The following is a 17,555-nucleotide window of genomic DNA, read 5'->3' as shown; positions in this document are numbered from 1 at the left end:
TGAGGGCAGGAGGAGAAGGGGACAACAGAGGATGAGATGGTTGGATGGCATCACCAACTCGATGGACTTGAGTTTGAGTAAGCTCTGGGAGTTGGTGATGGGCAGGGGAGCCTGGTGTGTTGCAGTTCATCGGGTTGCAAAGAGTCAGACACAACTGAGCAACTGAACTCAACTGAACGGATATCAGTAAACAAGGTTGTTCCAGTCATCAGCAATTACAACCCTTCAATGTGATCTGCTGAGCCCTGAGGAAACTCAGGACGGAAAGGTGTGCCCTGAGGAAAGGAAGCTCTAAATGTGAGAGCAGGACGTGTGTGCTTAGTCACTCAGTTGGGTCCGACTCTTTGTGATCCCACGACTATAACCTGGGCTTCCCTGGTGGCTCAGTCGTTAAAGAATCCACCTGAAAGGCTGGAGACCTGGCTTCGATCCCTGAGTTGGGAGATCCCCTGGAGGAGGGCTTGGCAACCCACCTCAGTATTCTTGCCTGGGGAGTCCCCATGGACAGAGGCGCCTGGTGGGCTGTAGTCCATGGGGTTGCACAGAATCTGACATGACTGAGCGGCTAAACACAGCACAGACTGCAGCCATGGGGTTGGGATTCTCCAGGCCAGAACACCGGAGCGCAGAGCCATTCCCTTCTCCAGGGATCTTCCCAACACTAGCCCCAGACAGCTGAGGTGCATGTCAAAGGAATGATTTCAGTGAGCCCTGACTCTGACATCTTCCCATACATAGAAGAGCACTCTATTTCTTAACTTGGGATTGTTGCTGGCCTAAATCTTGGCGTTCTCAGCCCCGCAAAGCCAAATAAAAAATACAGAGATGGAGTTTGGAGGAAACAGAAAGGTGGCTTTAATTCTCAGCCGGCAGAGAGGGGAGCTCCGTAAACTCATGCCTTAAGAACTGTGCCCCCCACCATGAGGGGTCCAGGGACCTTTATAAGATGAGGGCTTCCAGTCAGGAATCAATGATGAGGAACAAAGGTGTCAGGATCCTGACTTGTTCCTCTTGCGCTGTTTCAGACACAGTCATAGGCTGGCATCAGTAATCCAGTAATTGAGTCTGGCAGTTTGGCGGCTCTGCGGCCGTCTTTCTGATATATAAAAAGAAAAACTTTAAGGGGAAGAGTGTTGCAGGCGTAAACACCTGAAACATTTAGCCCACCAGGCCTCAAAGAGTTGGCATTGACTCAGCACTCGAGCACACGCACACAGAGGGAAATAGGGGTAAGCTGTGGCTCCTGCAGAATTAGGAGGCAGAAAAGCAAATTTACAGACATGTAGAGTTAGGAGCAGTTTCAGTTAAAAAAAAGACCCTGATGCTGGGAAAGACTGAAGGCAGGAGGAGAAGGGGATGCCAGAGGATGAGATGGTTGGACGGCATCACCGACTCGATGGACGTGAGTTTGAAAAAGCTCTGGGAGTCGGCGATGGACAGGGAGGCCTGGTGTGCTGCATGCAGTCCACAGGGTCCCGAAGAGTCAGACACAACTGAGTGACTGAACTGAACTGACAAAGTAGAAAGACTAAGAATGTTCAGGCCTGCCCACTCTTCTCTTTATCTTCTTTGTTCTCCGGAAAGGGAAAGAAAAAAGCTCATTCCTGTATTTTATGTTGTTGTTTTTTCCCCTTTTGCCTCAATGGGATATCTGGCTTTCTCTAATTTACCCAAGACGTTTTGATGTCCAGACTACCTGACCTATGTTGTGAAACTTCTATACAACCTGGCTCCTCGCCTCACCTCTTTGGAGCAGTCTTCTCAGGGTCACTTGAGAGGCTGTCTCCCTGGCTTAAAGTGCTAAAAATTCCCATCGAATAAAGCATAACTCAACTTTTATGCTGTGAATACTTTTCAGGTCAAAAGACCTCTTTACAAATCAGGACAGAGAGGCGTGCCAGTTACACTTGTGTTCAAAGCTGCACAGCTAGGGATAGCTCACAATTTTTCTGTCGACCTAAAGAACTAAAGTTCATGAAAAAGTACAACGTATAGATTCATGCCATTAAAAAAAAAGACAGAGAGAAATTATATTTGTGTGTATGTGTGCATAAACCTAGAAAAATATCTCACAAGACTACCCCAAAGTAGTTATAGTTATCATCTTTGAGGTTTAGGATTAGGGGTGGACTAAACAATGCTTCTGGATTTTTCTGACTGTTTCTGTTTGCAATATACATGTCCTGCTGCCAGGATCACAGGAGACTATAAAACAATTTCGTCCACAGTGAAAAGAAGAAAAGGAAACCAGAAATCTACCTGTAATTGTGATTCCTCTTGGGCGAAGTACTAAGGTAGGTTTAAAAGCAGCTTTTCAGAGTATAGTCTGAAACAGACCAGATATTCTAGTCTGCCTGCTAAAGGCAGGGAGTAATTTTGGGATTCTGGAGGAAAGAGATGAGAGATCTGACAGGTTTGTGGGGTCGCAGGAGCGTTTCATTTGCTCGCAGGAGCTGTTTCATTTGCAGAGAGGCAAACTAGAAACAAAGATTCAAGACAAAACTCCTCCCATTCAAGGAACCGAAACCAGCAGCAGCATAGCTCCTCCCTGCCTGTGAAATGAAACTTAACAGCTCCCTAGGCGCAGGCACTGAACTGAACTGAGACGCAGGCAGCAGAGGAAACTGAAGCTCACAGGTTCAGGACGCAGTTAATTCTGCCGCCTCTGGCTCTCCAGTCCCCAGCGTCACGATGGGGCTCAGCGATACCCCGGCCAAGTCTCTAGACAAGTTCATTGAAGACCACCTCCTGCCAAACGAGGAGTTTGGCACTCAGGTCAAAGAAGCCATTGACATCATCTGCACTTTCCTGAAGGAGAGGTGTTTCCGATGTGCCCCTCACCGAGTTCGAGTGTCCAAAGTTGTGAAGGTGAGTCCAGAACTGCCTGGCTGGGGAGAAGGGGGGCTGGTTTGCAAGTGTTTGCACAGGGACAGTCAGAGAGAAAGAGGCTGAGGTCTCTGGGGCTGGTTCTGATTTATCCATGCCGGAACTATAACCACATCTGTGAAAATAGCTTCTGGGGAGAGGGCATCCATCTGTAAGTTTTTAACAAATTCCCTGGGGAAGTGTATAAACCACCTAGGTCACGACTGCTTTGGAGATAGGCAAGCTGAATCCTGGCAGCATCTACAGCTCACTAATCTTTACCAGGGTGGGATCTCACTATTTCTGCAGAGTCTCGAGTTGGTTAAGAGTATGCGTTCTGAAAGCAGATAGCACCTGGGTGGGATCTCACTATTTCTGCAGAGTCTCGAGTTGGTTAAGAGTATGCGTTTTGAAAGCAGATAGCACCTGGGTGGGATCTCACTATTTCTGCAGAGTCTTGAGTTGGTTAAGAGTATGCGTTTTGAAAGCAGATAGCACCTGGGTGGGATCTCACTATTTCTGCAGAGTCTCGAGTTGGTTAAGAGTATACGTTTTGAAAGCAGATAGCACCTGCTGGCTGTGAAATCTTGGGCAAGTCACTTAACCTCTCTGTGCCTCAGTTTCCTTACCTATAAATTTTGGTACCTTATAGGGCTTGCAGATCAAGTAAAGTCAGCCATGGGCTAGTTTACGCTATTAATCACATAAGGTTGTAAATTACAGGGAGTGAAGAATATGGACCCTGGAAAAAGACAACCAGGATGTGAACTGTATCTCTGCCACCCACTAGCTGTGTCACTGGACTGATACATGATCTCTCAGCATCTGTTTCCCCAACCGGAAGATAACAACAGATAATAACAGTAGCTAGATCCCAGAGTTCTTGTGAGCATTCTAGGAGTTACAGCTGCTGATGCCTTCAGAGCAGTGGCTAGCACTCAAAATGTTAGTGATTGTTCTCAGCATTTTATTAAGGGAGGCTCTTCTCAATGAAAAATGTCAGTTTCATTCTTATTACCTGTTTTAGGGTGGCTCCTCAGGCAAAGGCACGACCCTCAGAGGACGATCAGATGCTGACCTCGTCGTCTTCCTCACCAATCTCACAAGTTTTCAGGAACAGTTTGAGCGCCGAGGAGAATTCATCGAAGAAATTAGGAGACAGCTGGAAGCTTGTCAAAGAGAGAAAACATTTGAAGTGAAGTTTGAGGTGCAGAAACGATGGGAGAATCCCCGCGTTCTCAGCTTTGTGCTGAGGTCCCCCAAGCTCAACCAGGCGGTGGAGTTCGATGTCCTGCCTGCCTTTGATGCCCTGGGTGAGTGCTCCCAGCCACAAGTTCTTACAGACTTTGTCCTATGTCAGGGCTTCTTCTGTTCTCTTTTTTTTCTCTGAGCAGAAATAAAATGTCTTATTAACCAAGGTATCCCTTCAAGTGGGAGGAAACCCAAGCATCTCTCCTGGGACAAGAATGCCTAGGGTCTCATTCAGCCACTGAAATGACATTAAACAACAAACTGGTACAGTTGGGGGTCAAGATATTTGTATAGAACATCTACCAGGCTTATTAGTTTGACTTTTTGCAAACTGTGTGATGTTCTCTTTCTAAAAATGAGGTCTCGGGTAAATTCAATATGTTAATTTCATTTTTTATGCAAAATGTGAGGCAACCATATCAAACTTATACTGGGGTTGGAATCTAGAGATAGCGTGCAGGAACACTGGGACAGGAGGCAATACATTCTTTGAGGCTCAACTCCAGTGTTTACCTTAGATGCGGGGCTTCCCTGGTGGCTCAGTGGTTAAGAATGCACCTGCCAAGCAGGAGATGCAGGTTCGATCCCTGGGTCGGAAAGATCCCCTGGAGAAGGAAATGGCAACTCACTCCAGTAGTCTTGCCTGGGAAATTCCATGGGCATAGGAGCCTGGCAGACTAGAGTCCACGGGGTCGCAAAGAGGCAGACAGGACTGAGCGACTGAGCAGGAACACAGACGTGGAGGTGCAAGGCCAAGGTGTTCCATGGCCCTAAACGAGACAGACAGAGAACCTCTCTCCTGGAGCCTGACCATAAGAACACCAGGAAGGAAGTGGTAACTCGCTGTGACCACAACTAAATATGGTGACTCGATGGAGAGCAAAGGGGATCAGAGGACTTTAGTAGATAGGGCGACAAGAGAGGTGACCTCTGGCCTGAGGCCCAAACAATGAGACAGAACCAGGCGTGGGAAGACCTCCCAGGAAGAAGAAACAGCAGGTGCAAAGACAGGAATGAACGTGGCATGTTTGAAGAAGTGAAGCAACCAGGGGAGTCAGTGGCAAAGGGATTGAGGCAAGAGGTAAGACGAAGGAGGAGACGGGTCTCACCATCCAGGTGGGCCACTGTGAGGACTTGGGTACCCAGAGGTCCTGGGAAGCAAGAAGTGGAAGCATCAGGTTTCAAGGCCTCTGTATGGGCTGTGGAGGATCCAGGGAGGAGGGTGCCACCACCTCTGCTGAGTCCAGGTGAGAGACGATGGGTGACGGCGGTGGAGGCGGGAGAAGGGAGGCCCGGGGATGGACCTCAGGCCTCCTGGCTCTGGGCCTGCTGACCTCCTCACTGCCTCCCAAGGCCAGTGAGTCTGTGTCCCCGGGGCGACAGAAAGAAACTCAGAAAAGAGCTGACATTTAAATTTGAATTCATTCCCAACAGGTCAGTTGACCAAAGGTTACAGACCTGATCCTAAAATCTACGTTCAGCTCATCCAAGAGTGCAAGAAACTGGGGAAAGAAGGCGAGTTCTCCCCCTGCTTCACGGAGCTGCAGCGAGACTTCCTGAAGGAGCGTCCCACCAAGCTGAAGAGCCTCATCCGCCTGGTGAAGCACTGGTACCAACAGGTATGGCCGGCCCCATGTGGGCAGAGCCGAGGAGGGGAAGGGGGAGAGTGAGCGGGGAGAGGAGGGAGGGGTGGCGTGGAGGGAGGCAAGGAGCAGGGAGAGGTGTGGGGAGGAGCCAGGATGAGGCAGTGGGAAGAGGGGGAGGTAACAGAGGGGAGGGGAGAGCAGAGGGGAAGGAAGGGAAATCACAAATCCATCCTTCTAGTTACTGTGGCCAAACCATGGGTCATCCTTGGCTTCTTCACAGACACCCACATCCAACTAGTCAGCAAATGTTGTTGGTCCATATTAAAATATATTTATGAGTCATCCATGGTCATCACCTCTGTTACCCCCTGGTCCAGATCATCTTGGGAGGCTCAAAGGATCTGCCCTTGACCTCTCTGAACCCCCATCTCTGCCCCCTCACCACCACCCTCAGGCCATGCTCTTCTCTTCATTAGTCCTCCTGGAGAAAAAGTCTACACTCCAACCTCCGGGCCTTTGCATGTGCCTATTTGTTTGTTTATTGTCTCAGGCTTGTTCAGTTACTAAGTCATGTCTGACTTTTTGTGACCCCGGGGACTGCAGCGTGCCAGGCTCCCCTGTCCTCTACTCTCTCCCAGAGCTTGCTCAGATTCCTGTCCATTGAGTCGGTGATGCTTTCTAACCATCTCACCCTCTGCCGCCCCCTTCTCCTCTTGCCCTCAATCTTTCCCAAAATCAGGGTCTTTTCCAATGAGTTGGCTCTTCGCATCAGGTGGCCAAACTATTGGAGCTTCAGCTTCAGCATCAGAACCTCCAGTGAATATTCAGGGTTGATTTCCTTTAGGATTGACTGGTTTGATCTCCTTACAGTCCAAGGGACCCTCAAAGAGTCTTGCCCAGCACCACAGTTCAAAAGCATCAGTTCTTTAGTGCTCGGCTCTCTTTATGGTGCAAGTCTCACATCTGTTCAGAGCTAATCAAAGCCACGGTTTTTCCAGTAGTCGTATTTATTGTCTGTCTCCCCACTATTCCCTGGTGGCTCAGATGGTAAAGCGCCTGCCTGCAACGTGGAAGGCCCAGGTTCGATCCCTGGGTCAGGAAGATCCCTTGGAGAAGGAAATGGCAACCCACTCCAATATGCTTGCCTGGAAAATTCCATGGACAGAGGAGCCTGGTGAGCTACAGTCCATGGGGTTGCAAAGAGTCAGACAGGACTTCACTTTCACTTTCCCCTCTATAAATGTACAAGAACAGAAGGATTTATATGTTTGATTCCCTGCTGTATCACAGGAGCCTAGAACAGTGCCTGGCACATGAGAGTTCAAAAAATGATTGTTAGGTGAATTAATGAGTGCTATATCCTCCACCAACACCACACACACACACACACACACACACACACACACACACACACTTCTGTTCACTTCCTAGCCATCTGGCTTTGAACAAGTGAGTTAATAGCTCTGTGAATGCCACCATAGACTATACCTAAATGGATAGGTGTGGATTTGCTCTCAGAAAACTTTATACCCTAAAACAAGTGGCAGGCTGAATTTGATGCAAGAGAAATGTGCTTTACACAAATGCTAGACAAGCCCATTTTTCTGATTGTTTTCCGTCTACTCAGTGTAAGGAGCAGCTTAGAAAGCCATTGCCCCCACAATATGCCCTGGAGCTTCTGACGGTCTATGCCTGGGAGCAAGGGTGCAAGGAAACAGGATTCATCACAGCTCAGGGATTTCAGACTGTCTTGGAATTAGTCCTGAAGTATCAGAAGCTTTGCATCTACTGGAAAAGGAATTATAACTCCGAAAACCCTATTATTGAAGAATACCTGAGAAGTCAACTTGCAAAACCCAGGTACTCCATCCCCTCATGGCTCAGCTCCCCACGTAAATGGACCCCTGCTTACAGCTGCATCACCCAGAAATGAAGGAATTATTGATCATCTTCTGATACTTGTCATGCCACTGGGCACTTTACTACCACCATCTAATTTTAAAAACAACGTGCAAACGACCATGCGAGGCAGGCACTATGTTAATTGCTTCACTAATGAGTAAACCAAGATTCTGAGCAGTAAAGAGCTAGTTCAAACCCTAACAGAAAATGAGTGAAACAGCTGAAATTTCAACTAAAATAACAACAGCTGCAGGAACAATAATAATTCCTCCCAGGAAGTAAGAGCTTGCTATAAGACTAACACACTCTAATAGTATAGTAAAAATTATGATTATTGTAACTGTCATGCACTAACCCCTTACGATGGCCCAGTTCCTGTGCTGAGTATTCCATGTTGCTTATCTAGATCCTCATAGAATATCCTTTGAAGTAGGGATGTTCAAATCTGCCCATTTCACAGATGAGCATACTGAGATTTAGAGAGACCAAGACATCTACCCAAGGTCACACTTCTACAGAAGGCAGAGGTGACATGCATTTATCAAAGCCCCAATGCAAGGCTCCTCCTTCCGTTCACTGTCCTCCCTGGAGCAGGGCACCAGGACACACCCTAGGGAGTGGTGCTTTGCTGGAGCCCCGATGCTGCCTGAGTCTCAGCCTGTGCCAGGCTGGTTGCTTTGCCCTTCCTGGAGCACCTAGACCACCCACCAGAGAGAGCCCAGCTTCTCATTTCTCTCTCTCTAAATATTACTCTTCAGGCCTGTGATTCTGGACCCGGCGGACCCTACAGGAAATGTTGCTGGTGGAGACCTATATAGCTGGAAGCGGCTGGCACAAGAAGCTTTGGTCTGGCTGGATTACCCATGCTTTAAGAAATGGGACGGGTCTCCAGTGGGCTCCTGGAATGTGTCGGTGAGAACTTCTGCTTCTTTATTGCTGCCCTGCCCCCATCCCTTCCACACAGCATGGGGTGTGTAGCTAGAGACCATTCCTTCCAAAGAAATCGCCTCTTACTAGAGGTCACCAGGGCTTCCGTGGTGGCTCAGGCAGTAAAGAATCCGCCTGCCTATGCAGGAGACCTGGGTTCAGTCCCTGGGTCAGGAAGATCCCCTGGAGAAGGAAATGGCAACCCACTCCAGCATTCTTGCCTGGAGAATCCCCATGGACAGAGGAGCCTGGCGGGCTACAGTCCATGGGGTTGCAAAGAGTCAGACACGACTGAGCGACTTTCACTTTCACAGAGGTCACTCCCATTCACATCATGCCAGGCTATGCTCCCTGATTTATAGTCATCTTCACCCCAGAGGGTTCCTAGACTTCTCACATCCCTATCCAGAGCTTATTCTTTAATTAATGCCTCCTTGGCCAGAAGTAACTTTTTTTAACAGCTCCAGTTGGCTCACTCCACTAAGAAGAAAAAGAGTAACAACCACCACTTAATGAATACCTGCTTTGGGGTCAGGCTCCATTCTTAGCCCCTTAAATTTCATTGTTTCATTAAATCCTCACGACACCCCATGAGCCCTGATTTTTATTCCCATCTTACAGATGAGAAAAGGAGGCTCAGAGAGGTGAAGTCACCTGCTCAAGGCCACTCAGCTAGGGAGCCCCAGAACCGGGAATCCCACTCAGCAGACTCCAATGCCAGGGCTTACTCTGCTGAGCTAAACAGCCTGCCTTGTATCCCCTCCCCCCTCCATATCACACGACAAACGAGTGACTCAGAGTAAGTGAGGATGTGAGCGTATCACACAGCTAAGTCAGGGCTGAGGGCCTCATCTTTCCACTCCAAGAGTAGGGATCTTTTAAGCTGGAGTGGGGAGGGCTGATGATGCCAGAGATGGGTTTCCCAGAAAACAGGCTCTGGGATGAAGTTCACATGCAGGAGGTTTCTGGGGAGGACCATTGGAACCGACACCTGTGTAAAGGAGGGGAGCGAGGCAGGTACCAACATGAGGAGAGGGGCGGCCGGGATGCTGGCCATCTCAGACCATCCCCCCAGGGAGTCCTGTGGGCCCCAACAGCCTCCAGAGTTGTCCTACAGAAGACTGAGGTGGCCAGGCCTTTATAGCCCCAACACCGGTCAGCTGCTGAATGTGGACAACCCAGGAGGGGGCGTGACCTTCCTCGAAGGCCATCCAGGCGGCAGGTCACAGCGTCCACCGGGAATGCTTACTGAGACCCGTGCCAAGCGGGGAGGCCCAGCTCTCCAATGTGACCACCTGCTTCTTTTCAGCCCCAAGAACACAGCAACCTGATGTTCCAGGCCTATGATTTTAGACAGCCTTATAGATCCTCTTCAAGAACCCAGCTCCACGAAGGAGCCCCTCCCCAGGTGGAAGAGAACTGGACATGTACCATCCTCTGAACGCCAGAGTATCTTGGAGGCAAGGTCTCCAGAGCCATCTGGGCCAGCCCTATTCATGTCTAGGGCTAGGGGGCCTGAATCCAAAGACAGCCGTGAACTGATGTCAGACCTGGGACCAGAACCCAAGTCTCCTGACCCCCAGCCTTCCCACTATTCTGTGCTTTCTCTTCTTTCATAGACAGCCCGCTCCCCACTGGAGCCTGACAATAGCCTCTCCGAGACACCAGGAGAGACTCAGGCAAAAGAGTGGAATCCCAGCCTTGACTTTCTTCTGTGAACCTGGGGGGAAAGGTGATGGTCTAATTTATTGTCAATAGTAACAAAAATGGTAGCAAATGCCATTTGTTGGGTGTTAATTAACCTCAAGGTACAGTGCCAAGAAGTATATCTACATATTGTGTGTGTGTGAGCATATTCACTGATTCAATTAAAAATATTAATTGGGCACCTGCTCTGTGCCAAGCATTGTTCTGGCCACTGGATCACTGTTGTTCAGTCACTGAGTTGTATTTGACTCTTTGCAACCCCATGGACTGTAACACGCCAGGCTTCCTTGTCCTTCACTATCTCTCAGAGTTTGCTCAAATTCTTGTCCATTAAACTGGTGATGCCATCCAACCATCTCATCCTCTGCTACCCTCTTCTCCTCTTGCCTTTAATATTTCCCAGCATTGGGGTCTCGTCCAATGAGTCGGCTCTTCTCATCAAGTGGCCAAAGTATTGGAGGTTAACAATGAGTAAAGCAGACAAAACTCCCTGCCTCGTGGAGCTGACATTTTGTGGAATACTCTACTATTCGAGAGATGAGGGTCCTTTCAATTCTCAGCTACAGATAATCCTGAGACAAGCATCTTTAGTTCATCCTTTGTCCACATCTCTGATTATTTACCTGGGAAAAATTTTAGAACTGCCCCTGTGTAATTCAGTAGACACTAGTCACGGATGGCTATTGAGTACTTGAGATGTAGCTGAACCTAACCGAGAGGTGCTCATCCTTATACTTTCCTGAGTTTTCAGATTATTATTAATTTTGGGCTGTAATTTATACTGCTTGTATGACCACAAGAAACAGTAAAGCAAGGTTTCTGGTTCAGAACTATCCTATCCACCCCTGCTATTAAAAGCTAGCATCTGCCCCCGGGCAAGGGCTTCTCGCCCGTAAGACACCCCCCAACTCCGAGGAGCAGTATCCATCTCCCCTCCTGCCCACTAGGACTGTAAGTATGGTCAAGTCCAACACAGCCCAGCTGGGGGCATGCTGGGCCTGTTGAGGGAGGAATGGACTTGGATCCGTAACAGCCGGAAGACCCGGCAGCATGTACCAGCACAAGGCAGGTGGGTGTGTGGGGGAGTGACCCCAAGGGCACTTTATCAAGGGGCGGCAGGGTCAGATCAGATGACCAACAGCTTATTGATTTGGAAGTCCCTCCTGGACTGCAGAACTTCACACCCTGGCAAGGACCCCAGGAGAAGGCGCAGACTCGCTCTTAGCCAGGCTCTTAGAACGGATCAAATGCGAGCCTTTGCCTGGTGATATTCCCATGAGAGATGGTGGGAGATGGGATGAAAAGGTCAGGGAAGTGGATGTGCTGGGGGCCGATGTGCTGTATAAATCCAGAAAGAAAAAAAAAACAAAAAACCCCACCAAATTATCTCCCGTGGAAAAGCAGAGAATACAGCTCTACTGAGGCCATAAAGGATATGCTAGCGAGGGACCGCCCTGGTGGTCCAGTGGTTCAGAATCCGTCTTCCAAGGCAGGGGACACGGGTTCGATCCCTGGTCCCAGAAGATCTCACATGCCTCGGGTCAGCCAGGCCCCGGGGCACCACAACTATTGAGACTGCTGCCTAGCGCCGACGGGCCACAGCTGCTGAAGTCTGCGCGCATCCAGAGCCTGTGCTCTGCAACAAGGGGGTGTCACAGCCAGAAGCCCGCACACCCCAGCACCACGACGGGAGAGCAGCCCCGGCTCGCCGCAGCCAGACGAAAGCCTGCACAGCAGCAAAGGCCCAGCACGACCAAACAAATAAACAGATAAAAGTGGTTTTTTTTTTTTTTTTAAAGAGTAAAGGAGTCTGCCGGGTCAAGGCTATGGTTTTTCCAGTGGTCATGCATGGATGTGAGAGTTGGACTATAAAGAAAGCTGAGCGCCGAAAAATTGATGCTTTTGAACTGTGGTGTTGGAGAAGACTCTTGAGAGTCCCTGGGACTGCAAGGAGATCCAACCAGTCCATCCTCAAGGAGATCAGTCCGGGGTGTTCATTGCAAGGACTGATGCTGAAGCTGAAACTCCAGTACTTCGGCCACCTCATGCGAAGAGCTGACTCATTGGAAAGGACCCTGATGCTGGGAGGGATTGGGGGCAGGAGGAGAAGGGGACGACAGAGGATGAGATGGCTGGATGGCAGCACCGACTCGATGGGCATGGGTTTGGGTAGACTCCGGGAGTTGGTGATGGACACGGAGGCCTGGCGTGCAGCGATTCATGGGGTCGCAAAGAGTCGGACACGACTGAGCAACTGAACTGAATTGAACTTAAAGGAGTCTGGGGGGTTATGATGTGTCCGTGTGGGTTACTCGGTTGTTAACAAGTGTCCCACCCTGCTAGGGGATACTGATGTGAAACTGAACCTGAACTTGGAAACGGGAAACCCCGTTTTAAGTGAAGCCAGGAGACCAGAAGGGGGCGCTCTCACCTCTCAGATCAGTTCAGTCCCGCCGCTCAGTCGTGTCCGACTCTTGGCGGCCCCATGAACTGCAGCAAGCCAGGCTTCCCTGTCCTTCATCAACTCCTGGAGCTTGCTCAAATTCATGTCCATCGAGTAGGTGATGCCATCCAACCATCTCATCCTCTGTCATCCCCTTCTCCTCCTGCCTTCACAATCTTTCCCAACATTAGGGTCTTTTCCAATGAGTCAGTTCCTTGCATCAAGTGGCCAGAGTATTGGAACTTCAGCTTTAGCATCAGTCCTTTCAAAGAATATTCAAGACAGTTTTCCTTTAGGATGGACTGGTTTGATCTCCTTGGGAATCCAAGGGACTCTCAAGAGTCTTCTCTAGCACCACAGTTCAAAAGCATCAATTCTTTGGGGCTCAGCTCAAATACCACTGCAGAATGTTGTTGGGGGTGGGAGGAGGCTGGCGTGATGGTGGTTGTGGTGGGGTGGTGGCAGTGGGGTATATAAGAAATCTCTTGGCTTCTGCCCAGTTTTTCTGGGATCCTAAAACCACTCTGAAAAACTAAGTTTATATATATATATGTATATATATATATTTTTAAGAGTAAAGAGACATAATACCTGCAACATACAACTCACATGACTCAGTAATAATAATACTGATAATACAATGTACACAGAGAATGAGGAGCAAATATGGTGAAATATTCAAGATCAAGAATATAAGAGAGTTCTTTGTGTTTCAGAAGATTTCAAAATAAAATATTTTTTTAAGTAAAAATGCACAGACTTTAGAAAGCAGGTAGTTAGAAGCTAGCTAGATAACTTACAAGCTGTATGACCTCGGACAAATATTTTTCAGCTCTCTGAGCCTCTATATTTTCATTTAGAAAAGAAGCCTTATGACCTAAGCCCAGCCTACCTCTAGGTGTTTTAGAAGTCAGATAAGGGCAAGGAAGGGCCCTTTATGGACAGGAGCGATCATCAAGTTTCTCCAGAGAAACCAAACTGTGGAAATGAACTCACAAACAGAAACCTCATGGAGTTAGAAGACCAGAGAGGGACCTCTCACACCTCAAATACCTCTGAGGTCAATCCCAGGAAAGACAAGTTAATTAAGACACCCCCAACAGGAAGAATGATCAACAGGGAAAAATCATCAATGACAGGCCAGGACAGGAAAGATGTACATTGCATCTCTCCTGGAGGAAGCCAACTCCCCTGGCAACTGAGCCAATGAGAACCCATTATCACCCTGAATTCTTGCTTTCCTCCAACGGACATGTGTTCAAACAACTCCTCCTAACTTCTTCTTTTTTCTCTATAAAGTAATATTCCTCTTCTTTGTTGGCTGGACTTGCCTGTGGCTTTTTGCTATTGCCTGCTTGTCCAAAAATGAAATTCTTTGCTGTTCCCAAATAAACCCATTTTGCTGGTAAAACAATGGTTGCTTTACTTTTGAGGTTAATAGAACCAATTGGTTTTATAAATCTAGATTTAGAGAAAAGTTTGTTTTAAGGAATTGGCTATGCCACTGCAGGGGCCGGTGAGTCCAAATTCTGCAGGGTAGAGCGGCCAGGATGGCTGGAAACCCAAAGAAGCATCTGCTTGTGGAATTGCCTCCTCCTCAGGGAGAGAGCAGACCTTTTCCTTTTCATCCCTTCACCTGATTGGACGAGGCCCACCCACATTATAGTGAACAATTTGCTTTCCCCAAAGTTTACAAATGTTGAGCTCATCTTAAAAACATACTCCAAAAAAAAAAATTCTAGAAGAATGTTTGACCAAATATCTGAATACCATGATCAAAGTCAAGTTGACATACAAAACTAATCATCACAGGACTTTCCTGGTGGTCCAGTGGTTAAGAATCTGCCTGCCGATGCAGAGGACAGAAGTTCAATCCCTGGTCTGTGAAGATCCCACAGGCCACAGAACAACTAAGCCCTATGTGCCGCAACTACCGAGCCTGCATACCCTGGAGCCCGAACTCCGCAACAAGAGAATTCAAGGTAATAAGAAGCCCATGTCCCCAACTGGAGAGTAGCCTCCACTCGCTGCAACTAGAAAATGCCCGCTGACAGCAATGAAGACCCAGCGCAGCCGAAAACTACAAATAAATAAATACCATTAAAAAGATAATAATAATAAAATTAATCATCACAGCAGAGAAAGGGGTCTGTTCCTGTCCCCCTTGGAGATGTTTGCCTTCTGTGTTACGGAGGAAGCCAGTGGGAGCTGCCCAGGAGTTTCGTTTTCATGGTTCTGGACGCAAGAGGTGCACGTCTGTCTCCTCTCTGGCCTGTGTGCTACTGGGCATGTTTTCTTTCCTTGCTGGGTGTGGCTCAATGCCCGACGAAACCTGCCAGGTGGTCACGTGTGTGCCGAGCGCCTGGGCCCGCAGGAGCAGGCCTCTGGGGACCTGTGTTTGCTCAGGGGCAGAACTGGAACCCGAGTGGCTGAGCCGTTGCCTTGCTGTGTGTCCCTAAACAAGTCAGGGCCCTCTCTGGTCTCTTCTCCTCACTGTTCTCATCAACTCTGACTTCCCAAGCCATTGGGAACAGGGAGAGGGGGAAAGGGCCTCAAAAGATGACCTCTGGGAAAGTAAGTTTTACGTTATATATATTATATGTTTAGATGTAAATATAACTGAATCAGTTTGCTATACTCCTGAAAACTAACACAATATTTTAAATCAGTTATACTTCAATTATATATAAAAAAAAAGACGACCTCTGGCCCCCTGTGAAATTATTTGCTTTACAAACACTTTACAGCACTAGTCATGTACCAGGTCCTGTTGTAAGCACTTTGCAAGTATTTGAATCTTTGTATTAAGCCTGTGAGATAGGTACCATTGTTACCCCCATTTTACAGATGGGGAAATCAAGGCACAAAAAGGGCTGGCAGTGTGCTCAAAGACACAGACATAACCCATATCAAGCCCTCATAATCCGGCTCAAGGGGCCATGTTTTTAACTACAAGCCTCCCTTGAGAGCAGCGGAAAGGCTGGGGGCAAGGCCTGGATTGAAGCCTGGATTGGGCCGGAAAACTCTGTGAGTTTCCTTTTCCCCTGGTGTAAGTTTCGGGTTTCTCCCCTCTCCTCCCCTGCACACAGAAGTTCCTTATTCTCAGCCTCCCGCTCTGCCTCCAGCTGTCATCTCAGCAGCCAGTCAGAGCCATGGGCAGCTGGGAGGCCCACCTCTACGAACAGCCTTCTGAGAAACTGGAGGAGTTTATCCAGAACTACCTGAGGCCCTCTGAAGACTGTCAGAAAGACATCGACCAGTCAGTGGACACCATCTGTGCAGTCCTGCAGAAACCCTGCCAATCCCTCACCGCGACAGGGGTGGCCAAGGTGAGTAGATGGCTGGGCTCGGTGCTTCTGGGACCCGGGAGGAAGGAGGACTTGGCGCTCAGCAGCCGCTGTGTTCTGGGCCCTGGGCGCGCAGACATCACCTTGTCTAAGCCCACACGCGAGTGACAGGATGGAACAGGGTGTAGAGTTTAGGGGTACACGTTGGGAGAGCGCTGATTCTGCCCCTTGCTGCTGTGTGACCCGAGGTAGGTTGCTTAACCTCTCTGTGCCTCAGTGTCTGATCGTGTAAAATGGGAGGGGAATAATACTCAGTGCCAAGTGTTAAGAGGCTTAAACGCATGATGCTCTGGCAAGAGCTTGGTACAAAGCTACAGCAGTAAATTAGCTGTGGTTACTTGTATCATTTTTATCCTCCCCATCTTACAGACAAGTAAACTGAGCCTGCAAGAGTTCAGTAAAACTATTCGAGGATGTTCTGTGATTTCTCAACTCCAAGGAGGTGGGAGGCCTCATCAGTTAAGACATGTTTGGTGCTCTGGCACAAACCCTAGGGTGGAGGCTGAAGATTCTGGAATTTTGAGGAAGAAATGATGCTGGGAAGGTGCCAGGACCCTAGGGTGGGGAGGGGATTACGTTTGCTCAGCCCCACCCTCACGCTCTCCAGCACCGGAATCGCACTTCTCTGCGGTCACGGTCATGTACTTTCTGGCCTCTGCCCTTTCACACACCCACTAGCCCTAGGAGTAAAGACACATAGGCACGTGGTGTCTCCTGTTTTGGCCCAGATAAGGAAAATGAAGCTTGGGGAAGTTATTATTAGTTGGCATTCGACCTGGGATTTTAAGCTCTGGGAATCTATTTGGGAGGGCTTCCCTGGGGGCTCCATGGTAGAGTCCACACTGCAGGGCAGGAGACATGGGTTTGATCCCTGGGTCAGGAAGGCCCCCTGGAGAAGGGAATGGCAACCCACTCCAGTACGCTTGCCTGGGAAATCCCATGGACAGAGGAGCCTGGTGGGCTACAGTGCATGGGGTCGCGGAATTGGACACGACTGAGCAACTAAACAGTGGCGACAATGTGTTTGGGAGCATGCACCCTTAACCACTGTGCAATCCTACCTCTCAATATTGTTAACTTTTTTCTCATTAAAATAATATGTACAAGTGCACATATGTGTACAGCTTGATGGATTGCCACAGACAAGATAACATGTGTGACCTATACCCAGATCAAGAAATAAAATTTTCCCAGCCCCCACCCAAGAGTCCCTGGGCCCCTTGTCTAGTCATTACCCTCAACCCCAGCCAACCATGCTCCTGACTTCAAACAGCATAGATTAGTTTTGCCTGTTTTTAAACTTTGTATAGAGTGACCAACCTTTCAGGTTTGTCTGCGGCTGAAGGGTTTTCTGGGACATGGACATCTCAGGGCTAAAACTGAGCAGGTTGGTCTCCCTGTCTAAGACATCATGCACGGTGTGGCATTAATGTGCGGGCTTTGCTTCTGACCCACCGGTTGATGAAACGTATGTTGTGTGCAGCTGTTTTCTCATTGCGTTGTTGCCATGTATTCCCTTGTGTGGGC

General features: G+C 48.7%; 1 protein-coding gene across 1 annotated transcript in view; it reads left to right on the top strand.

Annotated features, from left to right (window-relative positions):
* Positions 1–2,547: 2,547 nt before the first annotated feature.
* OAS2 (2'-5'-oligoadenylate synthetase 2) overlaps positions 2,548–17,555 on the top strand; it is a 31,715-nt gene continuing 16,707 nt past the window's right edge. Inside the window, 6 exon segments of the mRNA XM_070475351.1 lie at positions 2,548–2,868; positions 3,893–4,178; positions 5,551–5,735; positions 7,330–7,562; positions 8,363–8,516; positions 15,807–16,010. Coding sequence (XP_070331452.1) covers positions 2,692–2,868; positions 3,893–4,178; positions 5,551–5,735; positions 7,330–7,562; positions 8,363–8,516; positions 15,807–16,010 — 1,239 coding nt within the window. The 5' untranslated portion in view covers positions 2,548–2,691.

This window comes from Odocoileus virginianus, chromosome 12 (genome assembly GCF_023699985.2).
Source record: "Odocoileus virginianus isolate 20LAN1187 ecotype Illinois chromosome 12, Ovbor_1.2, whole genome shotgun sequence".
Lineage (NCBI taxonomy): Eukaryota > Metazoa > Chordata > Mammalia > Artiodactyla > Cervidae > Odocoileus > Odocoileus virginianus.
The sequence above is the reverse complement of the archived record's forward strand: the minus strand, read 5'-3'. Positions and strand labels throughout refer to the sequence as shown.